Source organism: Ambystoma mexicanum, chromosome 5p (assembly GCF_040938575.1).
Source record: "Ambystoma mexicanum isolate Mex_15411 chromosome 5p, UKY_AmexF1_1, whole genome shotgun sequence".
NCBI classification, from domain to species: domain Eukaryota; kingdom Metazoa; phylum Chordata; class Amphibia; order Caudata; family Ambystomatidae; genus Ambystoma; species Ambystoma mexicanum.
Window position 1 is genome coordinate 1,363,054,535 of NC_090930.1, and position 19,024 is coordinate 1,363,073,558.

Genomic DNA, 19,024 nt, shown 5'->3' on the forward strand with positions numbered 1-19,024 from the left:
GGGGAAGCCGGGAGGAGATAGAGGTAGTACTTGAAGACATAGGCCTGCCCAAGATAAGTGACGAAGAGCGAGAGGAGATGGATGCTCCGATCACTCTGGAGGAGCTGCAGGAGATTGTGCGGCAGCTACCCACTTGCAAGGCCCCAGGAGCGGATGGGTTCCCCAGTGAATTTTATAAAGCGTATGGAGAGGAGGTGCTCCCGCCCATGCTGGAGATGTTTAATGAAGCGTTCGAGGTGGGGCGGTTGCTGGAATCACTCAGGGAGGCGATTATAGTACCGCTCCCCAAACCCAATAAACCGGGACATGATTGTGGCTCCTACCGGCCCCTGTCGATGCTGAACCAGGACAGCAAGATCCTAACAGCTGTCCTGGCGGCCAGAATGCGGAGGGTAATAGGCAAGCTGATCCATCCTGACCAGACGGGCTATGTCCCGAACAGGAATATTACTCACAATCACAGAGGCCTTCACAGGGTGGTGGAATGGGGAGGCAGTGAGGACAGCGAAATGGCGATAGTGGCGTTGGACGCGGTTAAAGCGTTCGACTCTGTTCGATGGCCGTGGCTGCTGGCGGCTTTGGGGCGGTTTGGACTGGGACCAGGCTACATGAGGTAGGCCGAGCTATTATATAGTGCGCCTCTGGCTAGGGTCCGTACGGGCGCAGTGGTGTCAGATAGATGGCAGTTAGGCAGAGGCACCAGGCAAGGGTGTCCTTGGTCCCCAATGTTGTACATACTAGCCCTCGAACCCTTAGCAATCTACCTCCGGCAGCAGTATGACCCGGTGGGTATAGAGGTGGGAGGGGAGTGCCATCTTATATCTCTGTATGCAGACGATATGCTGTTATACCTGAAACATCCGGAAGAGAATTTGCAATATATCTTGGAGGTATTGGAGAGGTACGCCTGGTTGTCCGGCATAGCGGTCAACCCTCAGAAATCCGCACTATTCCCGCTAGGCAGTTATGTGGGGATACCGGTGGAGAGGTTGCCAGTGCTGCGGATCCCGTGGGCGACGAGCTCCTTCCGGTACCTGGGCATTGACGTGTATCACACGACCGAGGAAGAACACAGGCATAATACTGAGCTAGCTGTGGGAAAGATTGAGAAGTGCATGAGGTTCTGGGAAAGATTGCCTTTAGCGATGATGGGTCGTGGAGCTATGCTTAAAATGGTGGTGCTGCCCAGGCTCCTGCATTACTTTAATAACATCCCGTATATGATACCTAGGAAGTTTTTCGCTAAGTTACATAGCGTGTGTAGGAATTTCCTGTGGCACGGCACGCGCAACAGGGTCGCATTATGGAAATTGCAGAACTCTTACGAGAAAGGTGGCGTGAAGCTGCCAAACTTTGAGGCCTATTATATTGCGGCGCAACTGCAATACGTGGCCAGGTGGCTCTCAGATGAAGAGACCTCCGAACACAGGCTGCTAGGAAGAGACTGTTCCCCCTTCTATTTGCGGGAGGTGATGTGGGTGACTGGTTCATGGATGAGAGAGCGTCCAAAGATGCTAGCCCTTGGCGGGAACATATGGCGGCGTGCCTGTCGGATGATGGGTGACCCCTCGCCGTGTATGCCGCAGTTACCTCTGGTCGCCCTGGCAAAGGAAGACGGGCAGCTGAGAGCTATTATCCGGACATATTGGGAGTCAGTGGGGTTGATCACTATGGGCGACATCTGGCAGGATGGGACTCTGATGGAGTTCGATGAACTGGAGGCAGGGTCGGGACTACACAGGGGTCAATATGTAACATATCATAGGGTGGTCCGGGAGGTCCGGAGCACGTGGCCCGAAACTACTTTGGCCGATGAACCGGATGCCACGCTGGAAACAATGTACGACGCATCAGAGGGTGGGCACGAGGTCTCTAGGTTGTACGAGATGTTGATGACAAAGGTTGGGAAGGATTTGGGGCACTTGAGACTGGAGTGGGAAGCGGAGATGGGGGCCCCGATGTCGGATGGGATGTGGGAGCGCGCCCTGGGGTACCATAAAAAGGTATCGAGGAACGCCAGGTTCAAGCAGATACAGCTCTATATTACGCACAGGGCATATATGACCCCCCTTAGAATTTCCAAATTTCTGGACAGTGGGCGCCAGGCGTGCCCCAAGTGTAACGAAGAGAATGCGGACATGATACACATGTTCTGGGCGTGCCCAGTGATTGCAACCTACTGGGGTGAAGTGGCGCAGAGGCTGGCAGGGAGTGGTATCACGCTTAAGGTGGATTCGGCTTGGGCTTGTCTGCTGGGAGGGTATCCCAGGGCGCGTAAGCTTCGACATGTTGAGAAACTTAAAGATCTGGCCTATGTGCTTGCCAAACGTAGGATAGCCATGGGGTGGAAGAAATGTCATAAGCCGCGAGTGGAGGTCTGGTGGCGCGATCTCCAAAAATGGGCGGATGCCGAAACGACAGTGTGGCAAGATGGCAGTATGGCAGGGGATGAGGAAGAAATAGGCTCTCTCACGGCATGGAAGTTATTGTTAACTGAGCTGTTTGGTGCGGGATCGGCCTCGGATGGACTTGTGAGCGATGAGGCCCCACCGCACGGAACGGACACTGAAGGCGGACACTCTACAGGCTCATAGGGGGGAGGGATGGGGATTGCAGTGCCTTATTTTTTGTTTGTTTGGTTTTATTGCTTGATGTGTTTTATTTATGTTTTGTTTTAATGTTGTTTGGTTGAGATAAAATAAAAATATATTTAAAAAAAAAAAAAAACTGTGACAGACCAGTAAAGGATCCAGTAAGCCCAGGGAAGGAGAATGGGTACCAGGGTTTAATTGAGGGTGAATGCTGCTGCACATCAATGACAAAAGAGATGCTAAGTGAAGCATGTAAAGAGTTCAAAGGGGCTTTGAAACAGACCACAAACAGGTAGCTGGTCTCCTACCTAAGAAAAGGAAACCAAATAATTGAATGTACAGAAAACACTGTCTTGCTGTTTAAGTACCTTATAGATATCCAATAAATAAAACTGTGTTAAAAAAGAGTTGTGAAACAAATATTGGGCAAATATCACTTTGTGGGAGAGAAGAAAGAAAGAAAGCTGCATAAACGTCCTGGCAGGAGAGTATATCAAGCAAAGTCAAGTATTTGAAAGAGATGAAGTCAAAAGCTTGTGGGAAATACATACAAGACAGGCCAGGTAAGTATAACAGGTAAAGGCAAGTTCCCAAGTGTGAGAGTGAAGTATACAAGGAAAAGCCTTGACAGGCGATTATACCAGGCAAATCTAACTTCATTAAAGTGAAAGTGAACATAAAGAAAGCACAAAGGAAGGCTCATGCCCTTGGAACCGTGAAGTAAATATTGAGAGTAAAAGAAGCTCGGCAGTGGCGTATACCTGGAATCCTGCAGCTCTGGGACTCGCCTTTTAAGTTACATCATTTCTTTTAGAAAAGGTCAGCATAAGGAAGATGCATGCCCTTAAGATTCCGACTTGGTTGAAGTGTTTTGCGTTCTGGAAACCTGGGGAAGGGGGTAATTCCCAGGAAGTGAACTGTTTGTACTGTGGAAAGAAACCAGGGGAAGGGAGTTATCCCCTGGAAGCATGAAGCTTGTTCATTTGAAACCTTTTGTTGGAGTTTGCCATTTCTTTTGAACTTGGACATTTATGCACTTACTCGGCCAGAGACAATGGGCCTCATTGCGGGTCCGACGGTAACCCTGCCGGTGCTACCGGTTGGTGGCCGCGGGACCCATAATTATTTACCGGTGCCTGACTTCATGGTGCCACCAGTCTATTACAAGTCCAGCGGCCGGGAAGTCAGGCGCTGGTACATTTGTTAATCCCCATTCCCATAGAGTCCTATGGCACTCTATGGGAGTGGGCACACGGTGCTCCCGTGACAAGTCTGCCTACCGTGGCCGCTGCGGCCGGCAGGGTCAGACCTGTTGGTCACATCGGCTCCGGCAGGCAGACTTATAGTTTGCCGGTCCAGAAACAAGGTTGCCGGTGAGCTTACCGTCTCCCTTGTTTCCGGACCGGCAAACATGTAATAAGACCCAATGCACCAGTGTGAGGGCTAGGATAAGATTTCTGACATTTCATGTTGGACATCTTGATATTGGACAGACCCTTAGTTTTTGTTGTGGTAGGGTTCAACCCTTGAATTATTTCAATAAAAGGTGATAGCAATCACTTTGAGTCCTCTGTGTCCGCGTCTCATTCCTGGTTCCTCACATTTACTTACTTCTTGACAGCGTTGAGCTGAAATCAAAACAAAGGCATATGCAAAAGAGCAGTGCATTTCTACTCACAAAAGAGTAGAAGCATTGGATATTGTGACCCGAAACTGTCTTCAATATAGGACATCTATCCCAGTGGCCTCTACAAAGCATTTACTCTGGAAAATTCTTATTTATCTTGCCCTTATTTTAGACCACTTACCGTAGGTCCAATAAAGTACGAATCAAATAGGAATGTGCAATTTCAATCTTTTTGTGATTTTATTTGAAACAATCTATCACATATTCCTGTTCAAATCAGAAACCTTTGCAAGTGGAAATTCTGTTGAAGGGACCTTTCTGTTCATGTCTACATCAAAACAGTCAATAATTCACACAGACTCACCATGCTTGGCAGAAATATTGTTTAAATATTTCTCAATGTTCAAGGAGGTCCAGTTCAAAGAAGTAAGGCCAGGCTGTATAGCGTCGTCTATTTTCGCTATATGAGGAGACATTAGTTGATGCAGAGGAGACTGGATTTTTGCTCGCACTCTCTTATCTTCTGCCAACATCAACTGTAAGCAAATTGAAAGTATACACAATTACAATATATATCTCAGCAAGTTTAACTGGACTAGGTCTCATTATACGTTTCTCGCCCATATCTCTGTCTATAGTGCATTAGACAATCCTCCTTTAAGAACTCTTTGGCAAACTTATTGGCCCTCATTACGATCCTGGCGGTAAGTGAAAAACGATGCCGGTAAAGGATTACCGGCATCGCGTACCACTAGGGCCGATTATGACCCGAGATAGCGCTAATAGCGGCACCGTAATCAACGGTGCCGTTAAAAGCGCCAAGGGCACGGGCACCCAACTCCTATGCCGTAAATATCGCCATGGCGCTAAGGTGTGAACATTACGAGTCACGTGGACATGGAAATAACGCCCTTGTAAAGGCCGTAAAGTACCTTACCACCATGGCGTTAATAACGCCATCGCGGACCAACCGTAAATGGCCATGTACAGTGTTTCCAGCTGCAACAGGTGCACACAATCAGCACAGGTGGAGTCAATACAGACTGGGCAAGCACAAAAGGAGCACAGCCCACCCCTTCCCACACACAGTTACACTCCACATTGATTCCAATACCACTAGCAATGCTGGGGCTGCAGGACCTGATTGCAGTGGAAGTGCCACAACAACAACTACAAGAAGTACAACAACAGGCAGCACAGAAGAGACGCAGGAGGAGAAGGAGGGCAAGGCAGGGCCAGCATACCCCACCAGCACAGCCAGTGCCACCACGTAGGCACCCCCCAATACCACGCATCTGTGCCAGTCCATTCAACCTAACCGCTGACCAGATCCACACACTGTCCCCCCTGGACCGGGACACCATCACCACCATTGTGGAAATGATACATGACGACATAGTCAGACTCACTGAAACATGCACCGCCATCCCACCCCTACTGAAGGTAGTGTCTGTGCTCCACTTCCTGGCCACAGGCACCTACCAACACACATTCGGGCAACTGCATGGCATTTCACAACCATTACCCTCACTTACGCTGAACCAAGTGCCTGATTCCCTCCTCAAGCACACAGACAAACACATTTCCTTACCACGGTCTGCCCAGGAGATCTCAAACACCAAAGTTGGTTTCCATTCACTGGCCGGCATACCTGGTTGCATTGGTGCCATTGACTGCACCCATGTTAAATTTGTGGTTCCACATGCCATGGAGGTAGCTTACCGGAACCGTAAACTATACCACTCAATCAACGTGCAAATGGTATGTGACTCGAACTACATCATCACACAATGTTGTGCCCTATTCCCCAGATCAACCCATGATTCAATGGTCCTGTGGAACTTCACGATTCAACGCTACATGGAGCGACATGCAGGGCAGATATCGTGGCTAATCGGTGAGTCGCATGTTAGGCTCATGGAAATGTGATGTGGGTAGGTGATTGAGGCATACATGCATACTTCACCTGGCTGAGATGGGAGGGAGAGATGCATACTTCACCTAGCTGTGAGTGCCAGAGTAAATGGAGCAAGCTCATACCCCAAAAGCAGCCCAACCTGGACTTGACACGTGACCACATAATGCAAGATGTAAGCAGCCCTACCATGCGAATGAAGCGGTGTTCCAACCATCCCACAGACATCTGCATGTGCACTGTACGAAATCAGACCGCATCTCCCTCAACAAAATGCAGCTACAAGCAACGACTATAGCCAATACACACCACAAAACACTGTGAACTGAAAGGCCAGTCCCTCATCACTGCACATAAGGAGTGACATGAGTGTCAAATACATCAATACACCACTACACTGACACAGATGCCCAACTACATTTCATGACACCATTTGTTGTGCGTAGTGATAGCATCATGAGGCTGACATCACCATTGCCAGGATAACAGCATACAAATTAGTGGACATCTGCAAGATCACAAAAATAACCGTCGTGGACTAACACAGTGCATGTGCACTCACAAGTAACTGGACCCCCCAGCGCACACTAGTCGATGGCATGCAAAACAGTCCATATGAGGAATACACACATAGCACTCACATCATGAGACTCCATCCATGCATGGAAATGGGCTTGAGATGAAGAAACAAATGCATGCCATGGTATCACTCAATAAAGTTAAACATGATGAGTTAACTTACACATACATTGTTGCCCACATGCAGGCGATGCAGGCTATACTTTGAAGCGGTGTCTCCTTACCCCAGTCCGGAACCCACAGAACAGACTAGAGGAGGACTATAATCGTGGCCATACACGAACCCGTGTGGTGTTTGAGCAGACATTTGCCCTCTGGAAGGCATGGTTTTGCAGCCTCAGCAGGTCTGGTGTGTCACTCCTGTACCGCCATGAGATGGTGGCAAAGATTGTCATGGCATGTGTGATGCTAAACAATATGTGCATCAGACGGAATGTGCCCCTGCCCCCTGACACAGAACAGCAACCACCTGATGAAGAAGATGAGGAGGGTGGGGATGGTACAGCACCCCAGGAAGTACGCGATGCACAGGAGGGACGTGACATGCGTCGGACTCAGATCAAAATAATCTACTAGCACACAAGTATGGGGGTGTCACATGGAGATGGCACTTGGGGCAATGGTTGTCTCTGGGACATGCACACTGTACACTGTTCACCAATTAAACACACGTACGCAATGAGGAATTGTCAAGGATGGCACTCTAATAAGAGTGGCACAAGACACCCAGAAGAGTTTGGGTGCTGAAATAAAGTGGACAGACAAGTACACACACTGCAGAACGGAAAGAGAACGAAGAGTAGCAAGGGAAAAGGTACAGAGTGAATACCCTCTTGGGGTGTATGCAGAATAGGAAAAGAGTATTCCACGAACCTTGGAAATACTCTAGCCTTCTGCACAGTTTGCTATAACAGAGTCCCACGCTGTTTGCTCATGACTTGGAACAGCAGCTATGGGTGTCTGTAATGTAGAAACAAGACAAAGGAAGGGGCAGAGGTTGACTGATGGGAACCAACAGACAAGCTCTGAACAAAAGGGTCAACAAACAGTACAAGAGATGTTACTACAGACAAATCCAGGAAAGGAGGAGATAGCAAACTAGCAGAAGGTATAGAAGGGAAAGTCGAGTAACAGGAAAGGATGGCAGAGGACAGTAAGGTACAAGGTAGAGAGCTCCGAGGAGCAGGGAAGTAGTGAGTAAGTCCACAGGAGTAGGACGGTAAGGTAGAAAGCCAGAGGAAAAAGGGTTTAGGGAAGCCGGAGAGAGGTAGGCTGTAGAGCAGGGAGCCCTGAGGACAAGGGCTAAGGCTGAAAAGCAGCAGAGCGAGATCAGCTGCAATGTGGAGAGCCCGCAGGGCAAGGGCGGAGGTTGGAAGGCAGCAGAGCGAGATCCGCTGCAATGTGGAGAGCCCGGCAGGGCAAGGGCGGAGACTGGAAGGCAGCAGAGCGTGATCCGCTGCAATATGGAGAGCCCGGCAGGGCAAGGGCGGAGACTGGAAGACAGCAGAGCGTGATCCGCTGTAATGTGGAGAGCCCGCAGGGCAAGGGCAAAGGCTGGAAGGCAGCAGAGCGAGATCCGCTGCAATGTGGAGAGCCCGCAGGGCAAGGGCAGAGGCTGGAAGGCAGCAGAGCGAGATCCGCTGCAATGTGGAGAGCCCGCAGGGCAAGGGCAGAGGCTGGAAGGCAGCAGAGCGAGATCCGCTGCAATGTGGAGAGCCCGCAGGGCAAGGGCAGAGGCTGGAAGGCAGCAGAGCGAGATCCGCTGCAATGTGGAGAGCCCGCAGGGCAAGGGCAGAGGCTGGAAGGCAGCAGAGCGAGATCCGCTGCAATGTGGAGAGCCCGCAGGGCAAGGGCAGAGGCTGGAAGGCAGCAGAGCGAGATCCGCTGCAATGTGGAGAGCCCGCAGGGCAAGGGCAGAGGCTGGAAGGCAGCAGAGCGAGATCCGCTGCAATGTGGAGAGCCCGCAGGGCAAGGGCAGAGGCTGGAAGGCAGCAGAGCGAGATCCGCTGCAATGTGGAGAGCCCGCAGGGCAAGGGCAAAGGCTGGAAGGCAGCAGAGCGAGATCCGCTGCAATGTGGAGAGCCCGCAGGGCAAGGGCAAGACTGTGAGGAAGGGAGCCTAGAAGGCTATGGCTGGAGGCAGCAGGGTGGAGCAAGCAACAAGGCAGGGAGCCCAAAAGGCTAGGGCTGTAGGCAGCAGGGTGTAGCAAGCTACAAGGCAGGGTCCAAGCAGGAGTCAAGATCAACAGCAAACAAGGATCCGTAGTCAGAAGCGAAAGGTGGAGGAAGGACTCTAAGATGCAAGAGCCCGAGCCACTGCAGGCAGCCGCCTTTATACTGCCTAGCCCAGCACAGAGGCAGGCTAATTGGTTTCACCTGGCGAATCACACCTGCAGGCAATCGGCCACCTCCCTTTCTGTTCCTGGGCTGGTGGAAGCAGGACCAGACTCTAAGGCTTCTGGGGGGTGTAGTTCCATAGAAAACCAATAGAAACGGCCAGGAAACAATGCTTGCGGCCAGGTGCATTATGGTATGCGTAGTTAGGCAACAATAATCATTAAGCAGCAAAGTCCAAACGGAGCATAAATGGATGTGCCCATGGCGCAGGCATGACAGGAATGTCCACACAAGTGATTCGTGCATAACCAAAATGTATATTGAAATAGTAAATATAAGTGAACACACCCACTCCCCCCTCCCCCTTAACTCCCCAACACACCCACTACTCCCTCCCCCTCAACTCCCCAACACACCCTCTCCCCCTTCCGCCCTCAACTCCCCATAACATGGTGTGGATGTCTGTGCTCAAGTGCATCATGTGGCATCGGTCCATGTGGCCGCCTCTATTGGCACCCCCCTCTCCCGGCACCCGGTGCACCCCTGTCTGTACGCCGCAGGTCCCAGCCCGATCTGCGGATGGGGCTGGTTCGGGTAGAACTGGCAGCCGAGGAGGAACTGGGCTGCTCACAGGGACGCATGTCCCTCATTGTCTGGACAAGCTCAGAAAGTATGTGCCGCACCGCGGCCAGTTCAGCACAAATGTCCTTAGAGGTGGACTCTATGGCAGCCTTTACAGTTTCAGCACATTCGCACATTTTCCCCCTTGCGCTGGCGCATTCTGCGACATGCTGCGTCAAGAGGGAGCTTAGCTGTTGTTGCCGCGTGATAATTTCATGCATCGACTCTTGGGTTTTGTGGCCTGTTGATGATGGCTCTGGCGTGTCCATTGTGCTGCTCCCCTCCTGCACATCTGCCACTGGGCATGGAGTGGCCGGCCAGGAATTTTCAGGAGATTGCTCCTGTATGCCATTGTCATGCTGGCTGCATGGGGACAAGTAGGGGGAATGCAGGGGGCCAGTGGGGGGAGCCATGTGTAACGCTCACCTGATTCCCGTAGAGGCGCCGGTCTTGACTGGGCGTATACCGTATCTGCAAAGGTGATGTGTAACACACAGCTGGCTCTTTGGGCTGGACCTCTGTGCACTGTATGTCTGACTTGAAGGGTAAGATGTCTGCAGATAGAAAATATGGGATTAAAGAACTGGGTTATTGAATGTCTCTCTTTTCTTCCCTTTCTCTTCTCCTGTAGAACCCCAAAGGTTAACGCTCTCACCTTAGGTAAAGGAACGCCGTGCTCTCCATCTGCCTCGGGGCAGGGTGCTGTAACCAGTTTCTTCACTGGATAAGGGGAGCAGGCCTCTTGACTTCAGAGGACTGCTGTCCATCGTTTACTGCACGAACGGTAAGTTTCGAGTAATTCTAATGTCTTTAAAGTCTTTAGTAATGATGTTTCTTGTTTTGCAGGGTTCCGGCGATGGCGGATGACGGGCTGAAGTGAGTTGAAGATGGAGCCCGTGTGATGAATAGAAGCGCCTGGAAGCACGTAAGTAAGCGCTTGTTGCCTGCTTCACGATGCGCTCTAACTGTCTTTTTATTTTGCAGGTACAAGTTCGGAGCGGCTGCAGGGTGCCGGAATACCCACTGGGTTAGATGTGGAAAGGAGTAATGGCACGTGAGTATTAAAGTTCCCCAATGTCTTTAAACGCACCTTGTTTTGTCTTTCAGATGCGGGATGCAGCGCCGAAGGCCTCCGGAGCGTGCGAAGAGTTGGTAAGCTTTTGTCTTTCAGATGCCGGAATGCAGTGTGAAGACCTCCGGAGCGCACGAAGAGTAGGTAAGCCTTTGTCTTTCAGATGCCGGAATGCAGCGCGAGGCGTTGGTGACAGCCGATGGACCAGATAAGTGAAGAGCTGTCACTGAAGACCGTAATGCTAACCTGTTCTTTCTTGTCTTTATAGGTGTTGCTGAAGACTGGATTCAGGATGGTAAGCCTTTTTCCTTAGGCCCAGGATCAGATGCAGAAGACACAATGAGCGTTCTGCTGCAGAGGATGCAGAATAACGCAAAGCAAGATTCATCCATCGGGTGTGGTTTAAATAGCCTCCTGTAGTGCTTAGATGACTCCTTCCACAGCCACGCCTAGGTAAGAAAAGAGTTCCTGCTTTCCAGAAGAGTTCCAGTGTTCTGAATCTAGGGAGTGGCTCCTGCCCCACCCAACAGGAAAGTAGTTCCAAACAGAAGAGGATCAGAGGCTCAACTGGCAGGCAAGTAAGCAGCATGGTCTGCTGCAGGTAAGTCCACCCAAGCATTATGAGCCTGGCGCTTCCAGCGCTGGGACTGGGCATATTTATGAGCCTGGTGCCACTGGCGCCAGGACTGGGTCCAAAAGGTCCCAATTGGGACTGGTTGGCACTCGGAACCTGGGTTATGGATCTGCTTCCAAGGGAGTTGGGAAAACCCTGACCTTTTGGAAGCAGAGATCATGACACCATGACAACATCGACATCCCCTTCATCATTGTCTGAGCTAGCTGCGGTGGCAGCAGTCTCACCAATGGTGCTGCTTCCTGCGGACCCAGTGCCTTCAGTAGACACCACTGGGCGGATGGTTGTAGTCGGTGGTGCCGTAGTGCTTGACTTGCTGCACATCAGTGCCGTGGCCTGTGATGTGCTGTGGGATTTTGGCTGCTGTGGGGGTTTGCTTTTTGCACCAGAGGTGGAGGGACGGTGTTTTGGGTCTTTGGGCCTGGGCTTCTTGGCAGGTGTAGTGCCTGTATCCTCATCGGCACTGTCCGAATGAGAGCCTGTGGTGGACCAAAGGAGGGAAAGGGTTAGTGATGGGTCTGCGGACATTGAACAGGCATTATGATGGCTGCATTCATTTTGATTACTAGATGGTGCACATTGGAGGCAGTGACATACAGGTTGTCTCCCTCTTAGGTGGTAGAAGCATGGAGGCATGTGGGTGGCTACAGAAAGGGTGTGCATAATGCATGTGTACAAGGTGGAGGTCAGCACTGCCTGTAGGCAGTCTTGTGCTAATGTGTCGTGTGGACGCTGTTAGGCATCATTGCACTTCACAAACATCTGGACTTCATTGTGTTGAGTTTTGCATAGCTGGATTTAAGGCACCTACCTGCGTCGCCTGATGTCGGGGTTCCTCTCTCCATACCTCCAACCCCCTCTATGCTCTCTGTGCCTATGGTTGCGGCACATATCTCCTCCCACGGCTGCAGTTTGATGGGTGACTCAACTCCTCCGCCAGTCGCCATGCCCAGATTCCTATTGGCCGCCAGTATACTCCTGACGCGGAGACGTAGATTGTCCCTGCTTTTTCTGCATTGTCTGGCATTGCGGGGTGTTGTGCCGACTGCACTGACCCTCTGGGCTACCATGGCCCATATGGCCTTCTTTCTCATCAGCGCCGGTCTGGTCATCTCCGTTGAAAAGACTACATTGGCATGCTCTTGTAGGGTCACAGCCAACATATTTAACTCCTCCCTAGAAAAGCGCTCCTGCCGCAGCCGATCTCCGGTCTTTTTCAAACTTTAGGCATTATGATGTGGAATGGGTGTTGGAGAAGGTTTGTGTAGGTTGTGGGGGTCAGGTGTCCACTGGTTGAAGAGGATGGCAATGGATTGTGTTTTTAAAGATGGCCGCCATGCTCTTTCCCGCTCCTGTGCGGTGACGCAACTTCCGGATCCGCTTATTTGCAGTCGCCGCTAATAGCGGTTCCCGCTATTTTCGGTCACCGCTATTAGCAGTGACCGGTAATATCAATGGCTAGGGTGGCGGAGGTGCTATTTGCACGGCATACGATGCCGGTAAGTGGGGTTTTACGGCCTTTAGCGGCATGGCAGTGATTACATTACCGGCATGGTGCAATGTTCGTGCCCGAGAAGTCGTAATGTTCTGCTTTTAGCGGTCTCTGGCCAGCAAGGACACGTTAATTGCGCCATGCCGGTAATGGCCGTTCCTTACCGCCATGGTCGTAATGAGGGCCATTGTCATTGTGGTAACACCTGCAATTTGGGCTTCACAGTTACAACGCAAACTGGGGATGCATCGCACATATGTTTTTTGCATCTGTTTGACCCATCTGGTTTCTTTTGTTTTTTCACAATTTACAGCAGATCTGAATGTAAGTAAGTGTATGCATGGTTTTCTAAGACTTTTGTGGAATACAACTAGTTGGCTAGAGTTGTTTAAGGAAAACAACCTAGGAGACTAAAGGCATTAGAGTTAACTTTTCTCCAACCATATATTTTTTTCCAAATTCAACTCCTTGGAACGAGATAATCAACTGGGTAACATTTTAAGGACGATGAAAGCTTAGACCAGTGTATGCATAAGGATGACCTGATCTGCATGTGTACCTAACCCAATTAAGCATCTTTATTCAGCGTATTGCTAGAATTACATTAAAAAATGCAATCAGCAGATTAATGGCATTAATGTTATTAAAGTTTTCTTTCACACGTTGTAATGCAAATGTCCAAAGCTGCATGGAGGAAACCTTCTGTGAGTTAGGGCAAACTTAAAGCATCCTCGATGTGAAATGTACTCTGCAAATTCAAATTATCCCCAAAGCATTCACTGGACCAGAGTTATCTCTACGGTCAAGTTCATGCTTCGGTGCATAACATGCAGTCATGAAAAGGGATCTTCTCCCCTGGACCTACAAAATACATTCATACACTATGCATACGCCCCAATCCTAATCTGCATAACAGAATATATATGGGAGCACAGGGCCATATGTATCTCAGAAAATGAGTACATATTTCCCTAAGTCTATTCCTCTGTTGAAGTGGGCACAATTCCCAGAAGGGAGAAAAGTTGTCTAAATGAGGCAGCAATAGCATGTACACCTGTGCAGCCAGCTTTCCTGATAGCTGCGTTTCGTCCAGGGATGAAAAAGAGTAAATAAATAAACATAATCACATTATGTTGTCAAGCTTGAAAAACGTAACCTGTTTTGTAATCAGATCATGCTACTGTAGGAAGGAAAAAGAGCGAGACGCACCACCAAATATCAGATCTTAGTCTCATTGGGAAGGAAACAAGGAGAGCTGGGGCATACGTCCTCGTCTCTTTGAAAAACACAGTACGCCTTTTAAGCAGAAACAGGACTGGCGCAAGGATGTTTGCCGCCTCAGGCAAAAGGTCAATTTTGGGGGCCGCCACACCAGGACCACATGCGCGTGCAAAATGATCCCTGCCTCAACACATGCATGGACTACTCCTTACATCACCAAGTTACATGCGTAGTGAATAGCCTCCAGAAGATTCCTTAACAAGAAACAGGAAAAGCAGTACGCGTTTTTTCCTCACATGCGTAGTACAGAACGTGCCGCAGCCTTGCATGTTTCCCTTACTGAGAACAGGAACATTGGTCGCAGCACACACAATATCCCATCTCACAAATGGAGCAGGAACACGGTGGGCAACAGTGCTGCATGTTTCCGTCTCATATAGAACAGAATACAGTCAGTATGTAGTATAGTCGCAGAGTGTCTAGAAACACAGTTACAGCAGGATAGCCTCACTCAAGAAATGGCCGACCTTGACAGGGAAACACTGCAAAATGAAAGGTAACAAATTTACCTGTGTACTGCCATTCGACACAGATTCTCCATTCTTTGAATTCTTGAATTCGTTGTTGTTCTGCGCTACAATTTATGTAGCATGAAGGGCTAGGAAAAATGGACCCAGTCCTTTAATTGAAGCCTTGGGAGTAGAAAGCTGCGCTAACTTTACTCGACCCTAGTAACTAGCGAAAATTGCAGTGGTAGGGTTAGAGTATACTTTGGCCTGGAAGCTGCTAGCACATCTCCAATCGATAATGGGGGGTTCTCAAAGGAATCAGCAACAGTGGTGTCACTAGGCGGGTGCAGGGGGTGCGGACTGCACCGGGTGACCAGTGGTGTCACTATGGCGGTGTAGGGGGTGCAGACCGCACAGGGTGACACCGCTCACAGGGGGTGACACCAGGGGCGCCGAGTACGCCTCCCCACTCCCTTAGTGAAGCCACTGTATAGGCTGCACCTTTAAACATTACAAACGCAATTGCTCAAAGATGCAGCCTATTATCGATTCTAACAGAGCTGCCATTTCAGTCACCGCCTCTGCGGCGCCGGCCGACGCCTGCTGTTACATTTCATTAGCAGGTTATCAGCACGTGTCACTGTCGGGTCGGCGCTGCTGAGTGAAGTAAACATCCCCGCGGCCCGGGCCACAGGGATGTTTACTTCAACTTCAGTTGTTATCTGACTGGAAGAGAACCACCAGGTCCCAGTCCTCCTTTTAGAGCCAAATGTATGGGGCTGTCATGCCAGGTGTCGACAAGGAAACCCAAAATGGAGGAGGCACCCCCGATAACCCGGGCGGTGTCCTCCTCCGAAAGCGCCCCCCCCTCCTCAGAGGAAGGGAGGCAGAGCGCGGCAAAATCAAGAAAAGCCCGCGAAAGGAGGAGTGCGGCAAATGGAAGAGAAAGCCTGCGAAAGCGGGACAATGGAAAAGGGAGGAGTTACCCCCTTTAAAGCAGGCGGGTCCCCACTGCAGAAATCATTCACCCCTGGCAGTGGGACCCGCCTGCCACCGAGGAATTCGTTTTGGAGGAATTAGTTTGTGACTGCCAAAGGACGTCGGCGTGCGTGAGGAATACGGGGAGCCCAGCAGCGGAAGCAGCCCTCGCCGAGCAAGGCGTTACGGGGAGGAAGCCAGCGGTAGCGACGCAGAGGGAGAGCCTAGCTGCGGAAGAGGAACAGCGGAAGAAAAGAGCCAGTCAAGCGATCGGCGGGGGAGCAGCGAGCCAGGGCACGGCGGCGGTAGAGGAAGGAGGCCGCTCACAAGGAAGCGCACGACGGCTCAAAGCGGGCCGGCACACGGGTAAACAGGTCGGAGCTCTCCACTGAGAAGCCACGGCTCGGCGAACGAGCGGGCCCCGCCCACGGCAAGGCAAGGGACACTCGGCAGGCCGCGACGCAGCGGCTCACCCCGTTTGGTAAAAGCTAGAGGCAGTCGGCAGGCCACGACTCGACGGGCTGGGCAGGTTGACTCACTCCGTTGGGAAAAGCAATCAAGGCTGCAGGCAAAGAAGGGGGAACCACAGCAACGAGAATGGACCTTGCTGCATTCTTGAGCATGGCCAAACAGGCTGCCGCAAAACATGGGCCCAATTGGATGGAGGTCTTGGCGGACCAGCAGGAAGGGGAAGGACGAGCAAGCACAAGCCAGGGGCCTAGCTCCCCGGTGCTTTTTCCAGACAATGATGAGGTGCAGGAGCTGGGGGAAGAGGAACAGGTCGAGGAAGAAGAAGAGCCGGCCGGAAAGAGGAGGAGGATTCAGACTCAGCGAGCCAAGGCGAGCAAGGAACAGGCGACAAGGAAGCCCAGGACCGTGGGGGCAAAGAACAAGGGGCGGGCACAGGAGGTTGTAGCCAGACCGGCACCTGCACCTGCGGCGCCACCAGGGGAACCAGGTCCACCCAGCACGCTTGTGACCGTACCGGTGGCTGCAAGGGAAGAGGGGCCAGCATCCCTGGAAGCGGTTAAAGGTATGCTAATACAATGTATGCAGGCATGGGGTAGCGGGGGTGCGGGGCAGGTACTAAGCGGGAATGTGAATGCATTTACTCATGTGGGCGCCGGCACAGCAATGGGTCAACAGCCAAGGGGTGCTTGGGGACCAGGGGGCCTGGGGGCAAGGGGATTCCAGGCAGGGATGCAGAGTATCAATGGGTTGCCAGGGGGGGCGAACCTAGGTAGTGGGGAACCATTAGGGGCGAACCAGTGGTCCGGGGGCTGGTTGAACTCTCCGGTTGCAAGTGGGATGGCACAGCAGGGGCACGGGCCCACTACTATGCACAATGGGAATGCTTTAGGTCAGAATGGCCAGGGGTGGGGGCCACAAGGTCCACACTCTACGGCTGGGAGCAGTCCTAACCCCTTGGGGGGGCACAGTTTAGCTGCAGCCCAAGGGGAAGGGCCAATGACAGGGCCAATGACAGGGATGGCACAAGCACCAGCTTGGTGGGGGCAAGGCCTTACGGAGGCGGGGATACCTCACGGGGGAGGGCCCGTGGCAGGAGCCGGACAGGCGCCGGCCTGGTGGGGCCAAGGGGTGGCCGGGGCAGGTCCAACCCCGGGGCCTAGTGGCAATGGAGGTCTAGAGGGGATGTGGGGGCCCATGATGACACAGTATGGGAGGACAATGCCAGGGTTTGGACCAGTAAGGGTGGCAGTGAACTCTTTGTCATGGCATATCCCATTGACGGTGAAAGAGAGGGTGTGGAGAAAGGAATTTATTGATATTCTGGATTTTGTAGGGATGGAACCTCTGGGTAACGGGTTGAAAGAACTATCAGAGAAGGAGAAAGAGAAGAGGGATAAGGAGCAACCAAAAACAGAGGCGTCCATTCACAATTGGCTGAAATCTTTTAAGGTGTACACATCAATTAGGATTGAAAAGTATCCACAAGATGCGTCATCAATGTTGGCAGTTGAACAATATATCCATGACCTGTATTTAAAGCATGGTGGGGATGGCTGGTTGCAATATGACCAAGCGTTTCGTCTAAAAATGCAAGTGTGGCCAGCTTTGTCTTGGGATGAAATGGATGTGGGCGTTTTTTTATAGATAAGATGATCCAGCCTGGGGCGGGGGAAGAGAAATCCCCGGGGGAGAAACCCCAAGTTTGGAAGGGTAGGGGAGGATACGCCAAACGGGGGAGGGCGTCCTTTCGCGGGCACTCCTTCTGGACTAGTAGAACCAGCTACCAGGGGGAGCAAGCGGAATGCTGGAGGATCAATTCTGAAGAAGGCTGCCCCTTTGTGAAGACATGCAGATTCAAACACCCCCGAGGGGGGAGGGCCAGGGAACACAACTCCTCAACCAGCGAGGGGAAGCGTAAAAGCAGCCCCAAACCAAGGGAGAAAGTCAAGAGGGATTGAGGGGGCTAACGGTATGTCTAGGCCAAAACTGCTTTTGTGTAATAATGCCATTAAAGAGGGACTGCCGACTCCGGTCAAACTGCAAGCTATGACTCCATGGTTGAATATGTATCATAACAGCGAGGATGCCAGACTTTTATGGGAAGGATTCAGATGGGGGTTTAAGATACCATGTGCAGGAGTAAAGAAAGGAGCGGAGGCAGTAAACCTCAGGTCAGCATTAGCAATGCCAGAGGTGGTGGCAGCCAAAGTCGCCAAAGAAATCAGGTTGGGAAGGGTGGCAGGCCCTTTCCTTAAACCCCCGCTGGAGGACCTGGTAGTATCCCCTTTAGGGCTGGTGCCTAAAAAGGAGGAAGGGCAGTACCGGCTGATTCACCACCTCTCTTTTCCCGCGGGAGACTCAGTCAATGATGGGATCGATGAGGAACTGTGCAAAGTACAGTATTCCTCCTTTGAAGATGCAGTGGAAGTAATAAGAAAGGCAGGGAAAGGAGCCGTCTTGGGGAAGGCAGATATTGAGTCTGCATTCCGGCTACTACCAATCCACAAAGTCAGCCAACGTTTATTTGGGTTCAAAGTTCAGGACAAGTACTATGTTGATAAGTGTCTACCGATGGGTTGTGCCATTTCTTGTGCGTATTTTGAGGCATTTAGCAGCTTTCTACAGTTCGCAGTCAAGCACGAGTGCAGGAAGGGGGCAGTGGTACATTATCTGGATGATTTCCTTTTTGTGGGGAAAAAGGGGTCGGATGAGTGTGGGGCTCTCATGGGCACATTCCAAAGGCCTGCCAGAACCTGAATCCAAGGAACCCCGATTTGTGGGAAGGAGTCACTGTGCTGTGGAGCCGTGCTGAACAGAGGGCCTACCTTGTCTTGACGAGAGGTCCTGGAGTTGAAGACCTTAAGGTGGGGCGGAGGAGAAGTGTGGAAGATCTCCCTCCACAGCGACAAACAATTCTAAATACCCTGTGACCGAGAGTGCTGTAAGCCGAACATGAGTCCCAGCAATGGTCAGGCCCC

General features: G+C 51.4%; 1 protein-coding gene across 1 annotated transcript in view; it reads right to left on the bottom strand.

Moving 5' to 3' along the window:
• Positions 1 to 19,024, bottom strand: part of DNAH5 (dynein axonemal heavy chain 5) — a 4,235,244-nt gene that overhangs the window by 3,160,573 nt on the left and 1,055,647 nt on the right. Inside the window, exon 16 of the mRNA XM_069613779.1 lies at positions 4,583 to 4,754. Within this exon, the coding sequence (XP_069469880.1) occupies positions 4,583 to 4,754 (172 nt within the window). The remainder of the gene's footprint in view (positions 1 to 4,582; positions 4,755 to 19,024) is intronic.